Below are 19557 nucleotides of genomic sequence, written 5' to 3' on the forward strand. Positions count from 1 at the left end.
AATGCAGGAAAAGAAACCTATCCATCAAGTTACAAATACTTACACTGTTTGACTCACCTTTCCTGGACCTGGAACACCACAACAAGGACTCATCAGATGTACAACACCTATGAGAAACAGGACAGGAACAGGCACAAACAGCAAAACAGAACACAAACAAATACAACCCCAACACCTAAAAAAAAAAACACTACATTGAAAGTCCAAACACTAACAATACACAGTGATGTGAATCCAAAGAATCCTAGCAACACAACAAGTAATCTCAAACAAAACTAAAATGATCAAGACTTAATTCGAGCCAATTTCTGCTCCCTCCTCATGATTACCTCCAAAATAAAACAGTGGCAAGTTCTCCAAACCTGCCTGGCGGCTACCTAAGTCAAGGTACTTCACTACTGATGCAGTTACCCAGTCAAATGCACAAATGAACAGCAACAACGACAACAAATCTACCACTAACAAACCATGAGGATTTTAAAATACACATTAACAATTACCGTACCTCTCTCAGCCTCTTATCAAATCAAGAACATAACACATGATCTTACAACAGTAACAAACAAATAATTACAGTTCCTCATCATCATCATCTACAACCGTCAAAGTACACAAAATCCCCTCATGATCACTAAAGTAAGTGGGACAAACAACAGACCCAACAACATACTGTGAGGACTTTAAATACACATGATCTATTAAAGTACCTCTCTCTGTGGTTGGTTCTGAGACGTCCTGAACAAAGCCTCTGTCAGTTACAAATTTGCAGATTGATGATGATTTTAAAATGTCATCATTGAAATCTCCCATGATTGTGATAGTTTCACACTGTGGATCTAGCCAATCAATTAATTTGCCGAGATGTTCTTTAAACAAAGACATGGGATATGAAGGTGGTCTGTAAATCACGGCTACCAATATCTCATAACTAATGATTTTAAAAATTAAACATTCTAAATTTACATCAAGCATTTGGAGTCTTTCATATGCCACACTGTTTGAAGTGTACATGCCCACTCCACCATGTTGTTGTCCTTGCAAAGCAATTAAGGCCAGATTGTTGCTAGAATAGGACGAACTGCGAGGACAACTATGAAAAGTATAGCCATCAATGTTTAGTGTTTGGGCTTGTGGAGAAGCTGGTAGCCATGTTTCTGTAACAGCAATACAGTTAAGCTGCAAATGCTGTGTACATGTTGCCAAATCTGCAAGGTGAAGAGTTAAATTTTGTACATTCATCAAGAACACAGTGAATGTTTGTTTACTTGATCTGTGTTCTGTGAATACATTTTTTATCGGGAATTTGGGCATATTCTGAATTGCATCCTTAATGTCGTCCTTGCAATATATTGCTTTCTCTTTGAAATCTTGAATTATCAATCCTGACAAATTTCTAACACGACTTAATGCAACATAGGCTTGCCCAGCTGAAAATACCCTCTCAAGACAAACCACAGCTTCATCAACAGTAATTCCCTGAACTTTGTGTACTGTAACAGCCCATGCCAATTTAAGGGGAAACTGTCGTCTCATGCCACCATTTTTTGTAGCCCTTTCCTCTTCTGGTTCAATGGCTGTAGAACCAATTAAATCTATGGGAACATTTGGTGACTCCTTCCTCCTCTGTGCACCCACATGCTCGTCATCAAACTTCACATAGATTTTAAGAGGAAAGTCACTAGTCTCTGACCTAATTATGTCTGTTACAGTGCCACAAACACCATTCACTAGACCATCCATTACATCGATATTTTTGATCAACATCACCCGTGCATCTCTGCCAAGCAACAACTTCTCAGCCAAACATGTGTGAGAAGTGTTGGCATGATGTCGACCTTTCAGCTCAAGGTTCCCTATTTTCTTGCTATTCACGTAATCTTTAGCATTTATCTCGACATAGTCGAGACAGGTCTCCCTTAACTGCAGAGTATTGTGCCCATTTACTTGCATATTTGTTGGGAAAATGTGTAAAGCTGGGCTGACTTCACCGGTTTCACAATTTTTCAAAATGTCTACGTCACTCTGCAGCATGGGGGTACCCTTTGAACGAGTTCTAACTCTGTTCAACAGCTGTGCAAAAACACCATCCTTCTGTCTGACTATCTCAGTCAGCTCAACAACACTAAAACTAGACCACAAGTTGATGGGTCCATTGTCAATGTACAGAGGTTTACCTCGGACTGGAGGAAGCTGGAAAAAATCTCCAACAGCAATCACGCTGACGTTCCCAAATGGGGAATAGTCACCGGTCTGTTTAATTTGCCTCAATCTGCCGTGAATATAAGCTAAGAGGTTATGGTCCACCATTGATATCTCATCAATTATCAATATCTGCAAATCAACATATTTAGCCCGCAAAGAATTGAGCTTCTCTTCACCCAAAGGGGTGTATGGCAAGCGCACATCCTTTCCAATGCTAAACGTGCTGTGTATAGTTGATGCATGCAAATTGTATGCAGCAATCCCAGTGGGAGCGGTTAACAGGACACAAATGTTGTCAGGTTGACGACACACTGGTGACAATAACCTCGTTGCCTCATATTGAATGGCCTTGATCAAATGACTCTTCCCTGTCCCTGCACCACCTGTGATGAACACATGAAATGGATCAGGGTTTTGACCGTTGATCTGGGCCAAACACCACTGACGAATTTCATAGAAAATAGACAGCTGTGTTTCATTCAAAGACCTAATCAAAGCCAATCCGTCACTTCTGCACATGATGTTGGTTTTCTTTTCCAAATGTGCAACCTGTTCACTGGTGACCGCTAAATCTGGAATGTTTTCGGTTTCGTTTTCCTCCACAACCTGTCTGCTCTCTGTCCGTTCCTGATTGCTATCAGCTCGCTCGATCTCTTGCTCTGGGCACAGTTGAGCCCAGGCATCTTCAAATTCATCGCTGAGATCTACCGATTCCTGGATATTAGTCAATGTTGCTGAGTCAATTTTTTCAAACCTGCCTCTGTTTTGGTCAACCACTGATTTGACAGACTGAAATGACCCATCACTCAACCTAACATGACCATCATCATAAAACTGTTCAAACGATTCAAAATTTGGAGGCTTCAACTGCTCGTCTACGCGATAGGGCAAAAACAACTGCAAAACAGTCATGTGAAATAATTCTGGATTTTTGGTCTCAGAAACGCGCATATAACGAACAACTGCCGTTTGTGTTTGTGTTCTTTTAGTGACAAAACCACAATTATTGTTCAATTTAATTGGGTTCTTGGATTTTTGATTTTTTGTCAGAATACGATATTCTGAAGCAAATGTTGCTATGCACATGTTATTAAATGTGCTGTTGTTTGGTCGATTCTTGTAACGCTCAACCAAACTAGTCATCCACATGTCTGAAGTGGTAAGTTCATTTGCAGTTGCTTTTTCCCTCAACACATTTATAGGCAGGCTCATTTTCACAACATTTTCCCCTGTTGGGACAAACACAACGTTCCTAGAATTTTCCCTGAGATGCATGTTTGTTAATCTATAAACTGCCTCTTGAGCACACACATCTCTGTTGTGAAGATAAACACTGCCCAAGTTTCTCAATGCTTGTTTTGCACTGACATTACCTTTACTAGCCTCTTTCTGGGCATTTGCCAACAACAATCTCCCGCTCTGCCTTGGAAATGTAAGATATGATGTAGACAATGCAGGCATATGCATCAACCACATACTGGATGTCCAAATTTGCATTCCAGCATTTTAGCAGTGGTTTACTATACTGATTAATCCAAACTTCATTAGGCTGCCTTTTTAAAACAACGTGTGTTTTTCTGGCACAACGTTTGTATGCAGCCTCAAAAAGGGCTTGATTGATACCCAAAGATTGAAACAAATTTTCTGTGGTATCAAAGGTAAGGTCCTCATTTGACAGAGCACTCTTGATTGCTTTCAAAATGTTAGAGGCAAGCTCTTTATCCATCTTCTCAGGCTTGTCCTGACCCTGTTTCCCACATGTGCATATTACCTGATTTGTGTTGACATCAACATTCTTACATTGGCACATGTTTTTGGATGCCTCATCTTCCGTGGTGTGGCACACAAATGTCTGTGAGGAAGCAGGTCTGGGAAAGTTGAACCGACAAACAGTTTTATTCTTCCTACACGTCTTTGAATGCCTCTTTGAATGTTGCTGCACAGATGTCACAATGTCAAGTAAACCTTCGTCTTGTGAAGGTAGTTCACATGTTACATACTTGTCGATGAACTGAACTACCTCTTCATCTGTGTTTTCGTCTATCTTGGGGGCATTCTCAATCCAAAACAGACAATGAACATGAGGCGAACCTCGCTGCTGAAATTCCACTCGGTAAAAGTAGTCAATAATTTTACCGATTGGATGCAATGGAGACTTGAGAACCTCAGAAAAATTCAGAAAAACATGCCAGCGGAAATCAAACATCCTGGCAGCAGTGACAGGATTACGTCGGAGCAGGTCACATCTGCCCACTCCAAACTTTCTACTGTCTGAGTTCTCCCTTCCTGCTTCAGAATACTGTGCAGAAGATTAGTACACCGCAGATCAGCAGAAGAAAATTAACAGAACCACGTAGGAATACCCAGCTGACGAACACAAGCAATCAAGTCAAGCTGTACTCCTTGCCAAAAAGACGGGGTACCTCTGATCGGTTTGAGAAAACGATACCCTTCATCATACTGCAACAGCTTCTTCAAAGACTCGTCATCTTTCAACAAGCGGTTGCTCACCTTTTGTGTCGTACCGTCTCCCTTTCCTTTTCGTAACGCAATCGACACACTGGACACAACCTGTTGAATTTCAGACATGTACTGACCAAAAAAGATGTATTCTACATTCTGAGCAAACCTGCTATCAGCATGTAGAATCCTGTTGCTAAGATATCGTGACATTGTCAAACGATATGGCCTACTCTCATGATAGGTGTTGTGTCCCAGGGGGAACAACACTGGGAAGCATTTGGCTTCATTTGCAAGATCAGACAGCATTTTCACAGGACTGTTCCCTTCTCCTGGAGCCAGATTCAGTATATCGTCAAAATACTGATCCAGAGCTTCCTGACCAACATCAACAGGCATGAGACAGGTGTCCTGGAACATACAGTGCTGCTGTCGATCATGCAAAAGTTCATCTTCACCCTCTAAAGTTGCATCACCACTTTCTACTGTGTCACACAATCTTTCCTGTCTTTTCTCCTGGCTCAGCATATCATCAAAATACTGATCTAGGGATTCCTCCTCAACATCAACAGCCATGGAGCAAGTGTCCTGTAACATACAGTCCTGCTGTCCATCATGCAAAATCTGTTCTTCAACATCTGCCATTTCCTCACTACATCCTCCTCTAGCATCACTACCTACTTCTACATCCTCTACATCTGGTTGTCTGCCTAATTCATTGAGCCACTCCTCATTAAACTCAATGTCTTTATAATGCACATTAGCCTGTTTTAAATACCGCAAGGCTTCCCTAATATGCAAAGTGTCAACATACTGATACCTGTAATGCCCTTTGTAAGTTAGCTTACGTTTCAGTTTTACAGGTAGCAAAGACCCTTCCATAGTGGAACGGGGCAGCACATTGCTAGTCTGAACAATGTTAGCTGGAACACATGTCACAGGACCATGTACTCCATTTTGCCCGCCTTTAGGCAATGCCAACATTTTCATAAAGGGAATATGTAATGCAATCAAGTGCTGCTCTAAACTATTTAAACATGACAACTCAGGTGGAACAGGATGAACCTCTAACCTATTTGTTACACTTTCCAGTGGCATTTCACCTCTGTTAACCTTACCATGACATGCGTAACAAATCCATAGCTGACCTTTAGCTGTATCCACCCAGTGACATGGCATCACACACTCATCATTACAATGATGTAAATAATCTTCTGTTATGCATTTCTTGGCAATTGCAGCTGAGTTTTTACTCTTACTGTAATCATCTATCCTACAATTTAGAACCTGATGTCTAAACGACAATCTATGGCAGACGCAACACACGAAATCTGGACCGTCTCTGACTTTGTCCAAAAATTTCTCCATCAGAAAATCAAAATGCTTTGACTTTTCTTTAATTTCTTGCATCCTCTTCCTGTTAGATGCTGCAACATGCCTTCTATGCTCACGATTTCCATGGTACTTCCGTGTACTCATGGCTTTTACATTTTGCCTGTGCTTTTCATCTCTACAGTATTTTTGTTTGCTCATGGCCTTTACAGTCTTCCTGTGCTCTTCATCTTTACTGTATTTCTGTTTGCTCAGGGCTTTTACAGTCTTCCTGTGCTCTTCATCTTTACTGTATTTCTGTGTGCTCAGGGCTTTTAAAGTCGCCCTGTGTGCTTTATTTTCAGAATATTTCTTCTTGAGTCTTTGGATATCTCTCTCTCTATGTGAAACATTTTCCCGATACTTCCTTTTAATTTTATCATTTACTTTCACCCTATGTAAAACATTTTCATGATATTTGACTTTATTTTGGGTGTTTTTTTTCCTGTTTATGTACTTTGAAACACAAATGCCAATATCTTCTACACTTTCTGTTTCTACAGGACATGAAAATGTTCTGGTACTCTGTCTAAGATTGTACACTTCGGAAAAAGACACAGCTTTTTTGCAATGACCATAGCAACTCTGTTCTTCAGGCACAAAAACACAAACAACAATGTCATAGTGGTTGCCACTTTTATTTTCCAAATAGATGCACTCTGAAGAAATGCAACTACTGCAAGTATATTCAAGCCACCGGCCATTGTGACATGTGAAGATATTCACACCTAAATAATCTGCCGTGGCTTGAATCTCAACCTCAGTAGCCCAGCTTCCAGCATACTGCATCCTACTGTCCTGAAGGTACTGTGCAATCGAAGAATACTCATCTCTTAAGATATTCTCGTATTCTCCCGAGTCTGATCGTAGCTGCTTCACAGCAGCATTTCGGATCTTCTTGTGGCTTTTCTGTGAACCACTCACAGCTTGGGACACTGCTCTGAAGAAACAGTTCCCATCCGCCACAATGCTCTCAGTCCTACATGGACTCCCCAACGGACCAACGGTCACTTCCTGTCTGGGAAGACCTACTTCCTGTGTGCAGGTCATGGTTTACAAACATGTTCAGGGCGGGCCCTTGGTCTCACATATCAAGTTTTGGGCCAATTGGTCAATGTTTGGCGGAGTTAAAGGGCACTTCCTGTTTAGGGCGACCTACTTCCTGTGTGCAGATGATGTCTTACAGATGTGTTCAGGGTGGGCCCATGGTCTCACATATCAAGTCTTGGGCTGATTGGTCAATTTTTGGTGAAGTTACAGGGCACTTCCTGTTTAGCGGCGAAACGCGCAATTCAAAATGGCCGACATTGTGTTGGGGTCAAGTTCGCATTTGTAGGCGTGTTCAGGGGCGGTGTCTCGTGTCACATATAAAGTATTGTGCCGATCGGCGCATGTGTGGCGAAGTAATAGCACACGTCCTGTTTCGTGGCGAGCCGCCGAAATTCGCCAAAATTCCGATGGCTGCCGTGGCCACACCCCTTTGAATCTGCAAAAGCTTCCTATAACTTTTGATCTTGGATGGGTCTAGAACAATTTGACGCATTTTCCGCGTCGCTATGATGAACGCCCTCAGACAAGATAGTTCAGTTACGAAACTTGTAAAACGCCAAGATGGACGCCAAATCCAAGATGGCCGACTTCCTGTTGAGTCGAGGTCATGGTGTCAAGAGGATTTTTTGTTCGGCTTGCGCCGAACAATCACCCCACCAAGTTTCGTGAATTTAGGTGAAACTAATTGTTTTTCACCTGTGGGGGCGCTACTGAGCCATTTTTCATTGTTTTTTCGCAATCCCACTATTTTATCGAATTTTTCGGCAGTTCTGATGTGGGTGCCAATTTTCGTCCGTTTTCACGCAGGTTCAGGGGGTCAAATTCGAGATCCCGTGGCATGAAAGAAAATAATAATAACTAGTACCGCAAGCGGTAATCAACGGGTTCGAGCTTGACGGCTCGCGAGTCGCCGTGCGTCCACATCGCCGCGCGAGTCCTCTAGTTCATCTCCCGTTCATTCACCACTTGCGGTACTAGTTATTTTCAGCTGCATCCCTGCGCAATGTCAGATGACGCAGGGATGCAAGGTCAAAATGACCAACTTCCTGTTGGGTGAAAGGCGTGTCCGTAAACGTGTTCATGGAAGGTCCCTTCACTCACATATCAAGTTTCGTGCGGATTGGACAATGTTAGACTTTACTTCCTGTTTCGGGAGTTCTACTTCCTGTAGGGAAGTAGAACTTCCCTACAGGAAGTTCTACATATGTCAGAGTCAAGGCCCGTGAATGAGTTATCTCTGGCTTGCGGGATGATATTTAATTACTACTAAAACCGGCTTTCAGTATTATGTGCCCTCAGCACCATAATACTACAAATCCCAAGATGCACTTGGCGCGTACCGAGTGCCCGCAAGCGAGCGCGATCCCATGTCATCCTTCATGAACTGCATAACAGTCACAGTGGAGGACTAAACATCGCCGTCAATTTTCATCTCCCTCTCCCCCAAATAGGCAAATAGAAAGGTAGACAGTGAAAACATGGGGTTTCAAGACAGGTGGGAGGCAGAATAATGTTCATTGAAAAAGGAAGGCTTTCCTTGAAAAGGAAAGCCTGTGTGTCTTAGAAAGAAGGAGACAGTGTGTCGTTATGAAAGAATATAACTCAAGAAGGCACTATGAAACATGCAACTGTTTTGCACTTTTACAAGTTTGCACTAACTTCTAATTTTATTATAAAAGACAGACATTGGAGAGGATCAGAGCAGCACACTGATTTGTTTTGTAACACATGCTGTTTCATTTTTGCATTTATCTTGCCAGTGAGCTTTGAAGGAAATTAACATTTTGCTGTTTACCTGTTAAAAAGAAGAAGAAGGAAAAAAATGTTTCAATTTGTTACTGAAAGAGCCTTGAGAAAATATTGCAACTGATTTTATTTATGTTTTGCTTAATTTAATTTAATTTAATTTAATTTAATTTAATTTAATTTAATTTAATTTAATTTAATTTAATGATTAAGTGCAATATAGGCTGTGGTATTGGTATTGGTATTGGTTCAATATGTGCAATAATTGCAAGTTTTAATAAACATTGAACCAGCCCAGCCTTCCACTTTTTTTATTTTTGCCCCCCGTGTATTTGACTTTGGCATTACTGCTTTATAGACATGTTCCTGACGGGTCTGAGGTCTCACATATCAAGTTTCAAGTGGAAACAACAATCCCTGTCAGAACAGCATGAGAAACTGTAAATGTTAGATTTGATAGATTTGTAGGCGAATGCCTCCATCATGTGGCAAAAAATGGTATTGCATAATTGAATCACTCAGTTTAGGTAATCCTTTGCATTTTTGCCAGGCATCACGGTTAAACGATTTCTTCTCATATTAGGCAAGCATCATCTACAATGTGTTTTGTTTTTTTTCACAAATTTTGAGTATGATGAAGTCTGTAAAAGTTATAAGGGAATTGTGAATTTGTTGTATTTTCTGTTTCTACCAGGAGGCGCTGTTTTTAAAATGTACAGTTTTTGCATAGAGTTAATCAGCCATGGTCCATCTTGAGACCCTAGCACATTTGGTTGGAAAAGGACCTTCTATCGCAAAGTTATAAGAGTTTTGAGTGAAACCTTTGCAGTGTTGTCATGGCAACAATGTTGAAGGATTTGTTATCATATTCTGCACACATCATCTACCATGTGTTTAAAAAATTTTCACCTATCTTGAGTTTGCTACAATAAATTCTGTAAAAGTTATATGCGAAATTGTGATTGAAATTGTGACATGTGTTGTATTTTCTGTTACCACCAGGAGGCGATTTTTTCAAAATGTACAGTTTTTGCATAGAAATCTTTAGCTAGGGCCCATCATCGATTGTCACTTGTTTGGTTAATACCTGACCTTCCATGGCAAAGTTATAAGAGATTGTTGTGTGTAGCGAGGAATCGTGATTTTCGCCAACTTTGCCGCCCTTCTTTTTGTTCACCGTGATACTTAATGAAAAGATTTTGATACCTTTGGATCCTCAACTTGTCCACAGTGACCTCACCAAATTTGAAGGTGATCCCATGAAAGCTCTATGACAAGTGCGTTCACATACCATTGGTGCGAAATGGCAAAAATCTGCAAAAAAATTTACTTTCAATCCAAGATGGCGGCTTTCCCGTTCGTTTTAGAGCATAGGCTGCTTTGAATTTTTTGACCGTCCTGACCTAAGGAACGTGTGAGTACCAAGTTTAGTGCATGTACATTAAACGTGCTCCTCAGGAGGACAAGTTTTAGGGGTTATTAGAGTTTTGACTTTTGTTGTGAAAAATATGAATGAACGCCAACTTCGGCTCCCCCTATCTCAAAAACCATGCGACATTTTGAAAAACTTTTAATAACTTTAGATCTTCAACTTGTCCACAGTGACCTCACCCAGTTTGAAGGTGATCCCATTAAAGCTCTATCACAAGTGCGTTCACATACCATTGGTGCGAAATGGCCTAAATCTGCAAAAAATGTACTTTCAATCCAAGATGGCGGCTTTCCTGTTCGTTTTAGAGCTTCGGCTATGCTGACCTTTTTGACCGTCTGGACCTAACGAACGCGTGAGTACCAAGATTTGTGCATGTACATTCAACGTGCGTTTTTAACGCACATTCCCCGAAACACTAATAAACGTAAATTTACACCAGGTCTGATGCGCTTGCAAAAATTGGTGAGTTTTGGGGCATGTTCAGGGCCTCTAAAACGCGATTTACTTTGGTGAAGAGGAAGAAGAAGAAGAAGAAGAAGAAGAATCTTTACAATTACAATAGGGTTCTTGCAACCAAGTTGCAACAATATGTCCTCGCCCACTGCGTGGGCACGGACCCCGCGCGCGCTGTGTGCGTGCCCGGTCCTTGGTCCTTGCACACTACTGTGTTTGTGCACGGTCCTAGGTCCTTGCACACTGCTTTGTTAGTGCTCGGTCCATGTTGCTAGAATTTCAATAGGTCCTCGCACACTGTGTGAGTGCTCGGTCCCTAATAATAATAATCCTTCCAGTTTCAATAGGGTTCTTGCAACCTTGTTGCTCGAACCCTAATTATTTGGACCAAGTCATACACAGAAGAGGCTCCCAGGCGTTTTCCTGCCTGCTTTAAGCGCATCCATTCTGTCACAGTGGTGTCTTTGTCAAGTTGCAAGGTGGCCTCATATTTCTTGAGAGTGCTGCAAACTGTTGTGTTTCCAAAACTGTGGAGGTCTTGCATTTCCTGAGGCCATGTTGAAGGATCAGAAACTAAGAAATGATCACATGACTTGAGGGAGTCATATCTGATTTCAAACTCTTCAATTAACCCCCTGAGTAAGTTTGTCTTGTCTCTGTCAGCATCAGCATTAGAAACAGTGTGTGCCCTGTGGCCTTCACCATCAAGCAGAAGTGTGAACTGTCCAATGGCCACCATGAGTTCATCCTTACATTCTCCAATGGTCAGTTTTTCCTTCTGAAACCTAATGGATGTGGTCTTCAAAACGTTGCCAATATCAAGCATGTTTGACAGAAAGCACTGAAAACGCTCTGTGCAGATATGCTGCAAGTCACTGTTATCACTCATAGCCAGTTGCATTTTAATGGCTGGCAATAGTCTTGATATTTTTAACAGTGTTTCATGCCTCCATGCAGACCATCTGATATTGTGAAACTTACCCAGTTTCACAAAGGAGATTCCATTTTCTTCACACAGCTTCTTCAGTGCAGCAGTTTTTTTTATGTAAGATAAATCTACCACTGTCAGGGAATATCAACATATTTCATTATCATATAACACACAGCAGGCCAATTCAATCAATATCTGAAGCTGAAATGACTTGGGTGTATTTTAGGGATATAATGTGGGTTTAGGAATGAATGTGTATGTGTGTGTGGAGAGAGAGACAGTGTATGTGAGAGAGAGCGTTTGTTTGAGACTGTGTGTGACTGTGTGTGAGTGAGAAAAAAGTGTGTGTTTGAGACTTGTTTGTGTGTGTGTGTGTGTGTGTGTGCGAGAGAGAGTTTGTTTGTGAGACTGTGTGTGTGTGAGAGAGTGTTTGTGTGAGACTGTGTCTGTGTGTGTGAGAGAGTGTGTGTGTGCTGATTGAGTAATATGAAATCTTAAAACGCTTTCATCAAAGCGACTTACACCTTCATATTTATTAACATCAGCTTGTTTTCCTTTCTGTCTGTAGATGAGTGGGAGCCACTGATATCACAGCACCTCCACACACAAGTGTTTGGCACCTTCAGTTTGACTGGAATCACTGCTCTTATTGAAACAGTCAAGGTGTTATTGATATATATGAATCATGGCAGATGAAGTAAGAAACGCAACACGCATTCATGTTGCATTAAGTAAAGAAGTCACAGTGACCTGTCCAGGGTGCACCCCGCCTTACATCCTATGGTTTGTGTTCACACTGAATGAAACACATTGTAATAGAAGACCAGAACTGGATGTTTGGATATTGCAGAGAGCAGCAATCTGAGAAAGTATAAATAACTGAAAAATAAATCACCACTCCTGCGCTCTTTCTTTGAAAAATGTGGGCTTCTGGAAATCACTTCACACATGCAACAGACGTGACTTACACAGAACTTATTTTACAGACTATTACTTGACAAAAGCAAATGTGGGTGGCATCAACTTTCTAACATGACACTGTTAATGTTTTATGGCTGGTGTCAGAATTGTTACACAATGCCCATTTAAAAAACTGAAACAAAATATTGATGTGAATTTATTTTAATGGTTTAGGAGTGATTGAATTTCTTCAGCTAAATAAAATAAAATATTCTGTCTGTTCAGGCTCTACGGTTCTGGAAGTGCTTATAGCAACCTATCTCTCTCTTGTCCATGTTAAGCTCTCGAATGAGAGCGGTTGGACTATGTAGAGGACCCGAAAATGCAGAGGAGACAGATGCCGATGCAGCTGTGCCGGGAAATGGCGAGAGCCCAGGGTGAGAGACATTGAGTGGGGGAGTGAAAGGGGAGTGAAAGCTGCATCGAGCAGGGGCAGGGCGTACTTATTTCTGACCGTTATTTCATTCAGTCCCCGGTAGTCGATGCAGGGCCTTAGGGAACCATCCTTCTTTTGGACGAAGAAAAATCCTGCTACGACCGGGGATGAAGATGGGCGGATAAGGCCGGCAGTTAAGGACTCGTGAATGTATTTTTCCATGCTTTCGTGCTCAGGGTGGGAGATGTTATAAAGGCGGCTGGAGGGGAGGGTAGCCCCGGGGAGCAGGTCGATGCCGCAGTCATAGGGACGGTGGGGAGGCAGGGAGAGTGTGTGCTGTTTAGAAAACACTTCGCCCAAGTTATGATACTCACGGGGAACAGAGGTGAGATCTGGTGGTGCAGGGAGTGGCTATGGACCCAAGGGAGAGACAGGGAGAGCGGAGTGGAGGCATGAGACGCTCCAGTTGGTGAGCTGGCCTGCAGACCAGTTAAATTGGGGGTTGTGGCGAGCCAACCATGGTGAACCCAGCACGGCAGAGGTAGAAGACAACGGAATCAGAAATAATTGGATCTGTTCATGGTGGTTACCAGAAAGAATGAGAGTAATGGGCTGGGTTCGATGGGTAACTTTGGCCAGGGGTTTGCCGTCCAGCTGCATGGGTTCAGAGGAGTCGGTGTTTGGGGACTGAGAGGAGTGAGGGACTGGGCCGATTGACGGGGGTGTGCCTGGAGCGAGTGAATGTGAGAGGGATGGGGGGCGTCGAGCCTTGGCTCTTTCGCGGCATCTTTCTCGGAGTCGATTATCTAGGTGAATAGTCAGCTCAATAAGAGTATCTAAATTTATCGAGTCATCACGGGTGGCCAGTTCGTCCTTCAACTCCTCACATAAGCCCTGAATAAACACTCCCTGGAGCGCCGTGTCGTTCCACCCACTCTCGGCTGCGCGGATACGGAAGATAATGGAGTAGTCAGCGACCAAACTATTACCCTGACGAAGGCTCGGCAGTCGCGAAGCGGCGTCATTCCCCTGGAGGGGATGATCAAATACCTTCCAGAGATCAGACGTAAATGTATCGTAAGATATGGGGGTCGAGGAAGGATTATTCAAAATGGCTGTGGCCCACTGTGCAGCTCTACCTGAGAGAAGGTTTACCACGAATGCTATCTTGGCATTATCGGAAGGATATGTGGCAGGTTGCAATTCAAAAACCAGAGAACACTGAAAAAGAAAGCTAGCACATTTACCTATGTCTCCGGAGAAACGTTCGGGGATGGGCACGTATGGTTCACGTGGTGCAAGCAGGGGCGCAGTTACTGATGGTGATGGAGGGCTAACCACATTATGAACTGAGGTGACCGTGGTTGACACGGGCGCAGGCTGGTGGAGAAGTCTAGAAAAATTGGCTGATAACTCTCGAAGTGAAGTGACTACCTCCGAGAGGATCTGATCACGTTGACCATTAATGCGCCTTGTGCTGAAAGAGCCCGATGGAAACTGTCTCCGTCTGCCGGGTCCATAGCTGGTCAGATTGTTATGTTAAGCTCTCGAATGAGAGCGGTTTGACTATGTTGACTATGTAGAGGACCCGAAAATGCAGAAAAGTCAGATTTCAGTTTTAACAGGGTTTTTATTGCCGATGCAGCTGTACCGGGAAATGGCGAGAGCCCAGGGTGAGAGACATTGAGTGGGGGAATACTGGCAGGAGCAGACTCACGAGGGAGGATCGAGACAGGGGAAGTTCCCACGGCCGAGATGTGTCGTGGTGAACCCGGAGCTCTCGGGGAAGCAGGAGACGTGGCGACCTGAAGCAGAACAACAGTGGTTGTGAGTATTCCAGGAGTCAGAGTTTCAAAAGTTACAGCAGAAGTCATGGACGTTACCACGAGAAGAGCAAAACAATCTGACACTGGTGACTGAGACGGCAAAGGCTTAAGAAGGCTCCTGATTGCTCGTTTTTGATTTTGGAGAAAATCAAGCTCAAAAGTCAAGATTTTGTCAATTATTTTGCAACAATTTGTGACTTTGCACTGCCCTCTAATGGCCTAATATGATTTCCCATGCAATATGTCACCTGATTAGCATACTACAGCTCCTTATTTTTCCAGTGATCCCCTATATGTCCATATCTACTGTGGACTATAGGAGGAAGTCCATCTCAAATATGAATGCTGATTGAATTCTATTGCAACCATTACTGAATTTGCACTTCTCCCTACTGGCCGAAACGTGCATTTTTTTGAGGTGGTATCGACACTTAATGAAAATCGGAGGCGAATGTGGAGCCACCTTCAGCATCATTATGTCATTGTTCCAAATAGAATGAGTGCGCGAGTTGTTGTTTTTTTCATATAATTTAATGTCAATGTAATAATGATATAAATATAATGATGGTGATGATAACAATAATAGTATTAACAGCAATAATAATAATTGTAGTGGCTAAGCCCCAGCTTAAAGCCACTGAGGGGCTGCAGGACAGGCTAAACTTAATAACGCGCTTGATACGCTTTCTTGTACGTCCAGTCCAAACGCTTGTTTTTCTTAATATGCGACCTTTTATTTCTCAGGTTTTAGGCGCAAGATCAAGTCCAATAAACAATAAATGTGACGGAGACCACCGTGCCCAAAGCATATCGTTTAAGCGGTTGAAAACTGTGCGCTCTTCCGTTCGGCAACACCTGCCCAGTGACCTTTATAGCAACAAAAAAGAACACACCCGCCACCTGTCGGCATAAATTGGTAGTGCAGCAGCTACACAAAGAAATGGCTCCTACAATAATAATGTTATGATTACAATAATAATGTGTGTTGTGAAAACAACATTTGTTGAAAATAACATTGTAGAAATATTTTTTAAAGTTTGATTATGAGAAATAACCATACAGTTAACTGAACAAATGACGTGTACATCTTATAAGATATACTTCTATACCCTCAGTGTTTGAGATTGCAATGATTTCACTGTTTGGATGTGTTTTTCTACTGGTGTCTTATTGTGTTCGCATTCTGCTGAGATAAGGCTGTTTTCGTATTTTTTTCACATTTCTTCTGTCCCATTTAATAAACCCCACAAATGAAGTTAACATCTTAAAAGATTTAGTTCTATATCCTCAGTGTTTGATTTTGCAATGATTTCACTGTTTGGATGTATATTTCTATTAGTGTATTTTTGTGTGCGTATTCAGCTGAGATAAAGCTGTTTCCTCATTTTTATCATTATTCTACTGTCCCATAATGTAAAACTCACAGATGAAGTTAACATCTTAAAAGATTTAGTTCTTTACCCTCAGTGATTGATTTTGCAATGATTTCACTATTTGGATGTGTTTTTCTATTTGTTTCTGTTTTTGTGCGCATTCAGCTGAGATAAAGGCTGTTTTCGGATTTTTTTCACATTCCTTCTGTCCCATTTAATAAACCTCACAAATGAAGTTAACATCTTAAAAGATTTAGTTCTGTATCCACATTGTTTGATTTTGAAATGATTTCACTGTTTGGATGGGTTTTTGCAATTGGTGTCTTAATGTGTGCGCATTCCGCTGAGATAAGGCTTTATCCTGATTTTTTTCATTTTTCTTCTATCTCATTACATAAACCTCACAAATGAAGTTAACATCTTACAATAATTAGTTCTATACCCGCAGTGTTTGATTTTGCAATTTTTTCACTGTTTGGATGTATATTTCTATTAGTGTATTTTTTTGTGCGTATTCAGCTGAGATGAAGCTGTTTCCTAATTTTTTTCATTATTCTACTATCCCATAATGTAAAACTCAAAAATGAAGTTAACATCTTAAAAGATTTAGTTCTTTACCCTCAGTGTTTGATTTTGCAATGTTTTCACTATTTGGATGTGTTTTTCTATTTGTTTCTGTTTTTGTGCGCATTCAGCTGAGATAAGGCTGTTTTCTGATTTTTCTCACATTCCTTCTGTCCCATAATGTAAAACTCACAGATGAAGTTAACATCTTAAAAGATTTAGTTCTTTACCCTCAGTGTTTGATTTTGCAATGATTTCACTATTTGGATGTGTTTTTCTATTTGTTTCCGTTTTTGTGCGCATTCAGCTGAGATAAGGCAGTTTTCGGATTTTTTTCACATTCCTTCTGTCACATTTAATAAACCTCACAAATGAAGTTAACATCTTAAAAGATTTAGTTCTGTATCCACAGTGTTTGATTTTGAAATGATTTCACTGTTTGGGTGGGTTTTTCTATTGGTGTCTTAATGTGTGCGCATTCCACTGAGATAAGGCTTTATCCTGATTTTTTTTCATTTTTCTTCTATCTCATTACATAAACCTCACAAATGAAGTAAACGTCATATAAGATATACTTCCGTACCCTCAGTGTTCGATTTTTCAAGGATTTCACCGTTTTTATGTGTTTTTCTACTGGTGTCTTATTGTGTTCGCATTCTGCTGAGATAAGGCTGTTTTTGTATTTTTTTCACATTTCTTCTGTCCCATTTAATAAACCTCACAAATGAAGTTAACATCTTAAAAGATTTAGTTCTATACCCTCAGTGTTTGATTTTGCGATTTTTTCACTGTTTGGATGTATATTTCTATTAGTGTATTTTTGCGTGCGTATTCAGCTGAGATAAAGCTGTTCCCTCATTTTTTTTCATTATTCTACTGTCCCATAATGTAAATCTCACAGATGAAGTTAACATCTTAAAAGATTTAGTTCTTTACCCTCAGTGTGTGATTTTGCAATGATTTCACTATTTGGATGTGTTTTTCTATTTGTTTCTGTTTTTGTGCGCATTCAGCTACGAAAAGGCTGTTTTCGGATTTTTTTCACATTCCTTCCGTCCCATTTAATAAACCTCACACATGAAGTTAACATCTTAAAAGATTTAGTGCTGTATCCACAGTGTTTGATTTTGAAATGATTTCACTGTTTGGATGGGTTTTTCTATTGGTGTCTTAATGTGTGCGCATTCCGCTGAGATAAGGCTTTATCCTGATTGTTTTTCATTGTTCTTCTATCTCATTACATAAACCTCACAAATGAAGTTAACATCTTACAATAATTAGTTCTATACCCTCAGTGTTTGATTTTGCAATTTTTTCACTGTTTGGATGTATATTTCAATTTGTGTTTTATTGTGTGCGCATTCAACTGAGATAAGGCTGTTTCCTGATTTTTTTCAATTTTCTACTGTCCCATTAAATAAACCTCACAAATTAAGTTAACATCTTATAATATTTAGTTTATACCCTCAGTGTTTGATTTTGCAAGGATTTCACTGTTTGGATTTGTTTTTCTCTTTGTGTTTTATTGTGTGCGCATTCATCTGAGATAAATCTGTTTCCTATTTTTTTTTTTCATTTTGAATCTATCCCATTATATAAACCTCACAAATGAAGTAAACGTCATATAAGATATACTTCCATACCCTCAGTGTTCGATTTTTCAAGGATTTCACCGTTTTTATGTGTTTTTCTATTTGTTTCTGTTTTTGTGCGTATTCAGCTGAGATAAGACTGTTTCCTCATTTTTTTCAATTTTTCTTCAGTTCTATAACGTAAACCTCGAAAATGAAGTTAAAATTTCATGAGATTTAGACCTATACCATTAGTGTTTGGTTTTGCAAGGATTTCACTGTTTGGATGTGTTTTTCTACTGGTGTCTTATTGTGTTCGCATTCTGCTGAGATAAGGCTGTTTTTGTATTTTTTTCACATTTCTTCTGTCCCATTTAATAAACCTCACAAATGAAGTTAACATCTTAAAAGATTTAGTTCTATACCCTCAGTGTTTGATTTTGCAATGTTTTCACTGTTTGGATTTATATTTCTATTAGTGTATTTTTGCGTGCGTATTCAGCTGAGATAAAGCTGTTCCCTCATTTTTTTTCATTATTCTTCTATCCCATTATATAAACCTCACAAATGAAGTGAACGTCATATAAGATATACTTCCGTACCCTCAGTGTTCGATTTTGCAAGGATTTCACTGTTTTTGGATGTGTTTTTCTATTTCTTTCTGTTTTTGTGCGCATTCACCTGAGATAAGGCTTTTTCCTGATTTCTTTCAATTTTTCTTCAGTTCTATAAGGTAAACCTCGAAAATGAAGTTAAAATTTCATGAGATTTAGACCTATACCATTAGTGTTTGGTTTTGCAAGGATTTCACTGTTTGGGTGTGTTTTTCTACTGGTGTCTTATTGTGTTCGCATTCTGCTGAGATAAGGCTGTTTTTGTATTTTTTTCACATTTCTTCTGTCCCATTTAATAAACCTCACAAATGAAGTTAACATCTTAAAAGATTTAGTTCTATACCCTCAGTGTTTGATTTTGCAATTTTTTCACTGTTTGGATGTATATTTCTATTAGTGTATTTTTGCGTGCGTATTCAGCTGAGATAAAGCTGTTCCCTCATTTTTTTTCATTATTCTACTGTCCCATAATGTAAATCTCACAGATGAAGTTAACATCTTAAAAGATTTAGTTCTGTATCCACAGTGTTTGATTTTGAAATGATTTCACTATTTGGATGTGTTTTTCTATTTGTTTCTGTTTTTGTGCGCATTCAGCTGAGATAAGGCTTTATCCTGATTTTTTTTC

The 19557-nt window shown here is 40.4% G+C and overlaps 1 protein-coding gene across 1 annotated transcript; it reads right to left on the minus strand.

Annotated features, from left to right (window-relative positions):
- Positions 1-570: 570 nt before the first annotated feature.
- LOC122764085 lies at positions 571-5646 on the minus strand. Its single transcript, XM_044018453.1, is given in 3 exon segments — positions 571-3613; positions 3615-4452; positions 4455-5646. Coding segments are annotated over 3 exon segments (5073 nt in total).
- Positions 5647-19557: the final 13911 nt, after the last annotated feature.

Source organism: Solea senegalensis, unplaced genomic scaffold, assembly GCF_019176455.1.
Source record: "Solea senegalensis isolate Sse05_10M unplaced genomic scaffold, IFAPA_SoseM_1 scf7180000017218, whole genome shotgun sequence".
Classification (NCBI taxonomy): Eukaryota; Metazoa; Chordata; class Actinopteri; order Pleuronectiformes; family Soleidae; genus Solea; species Solea senegalensis.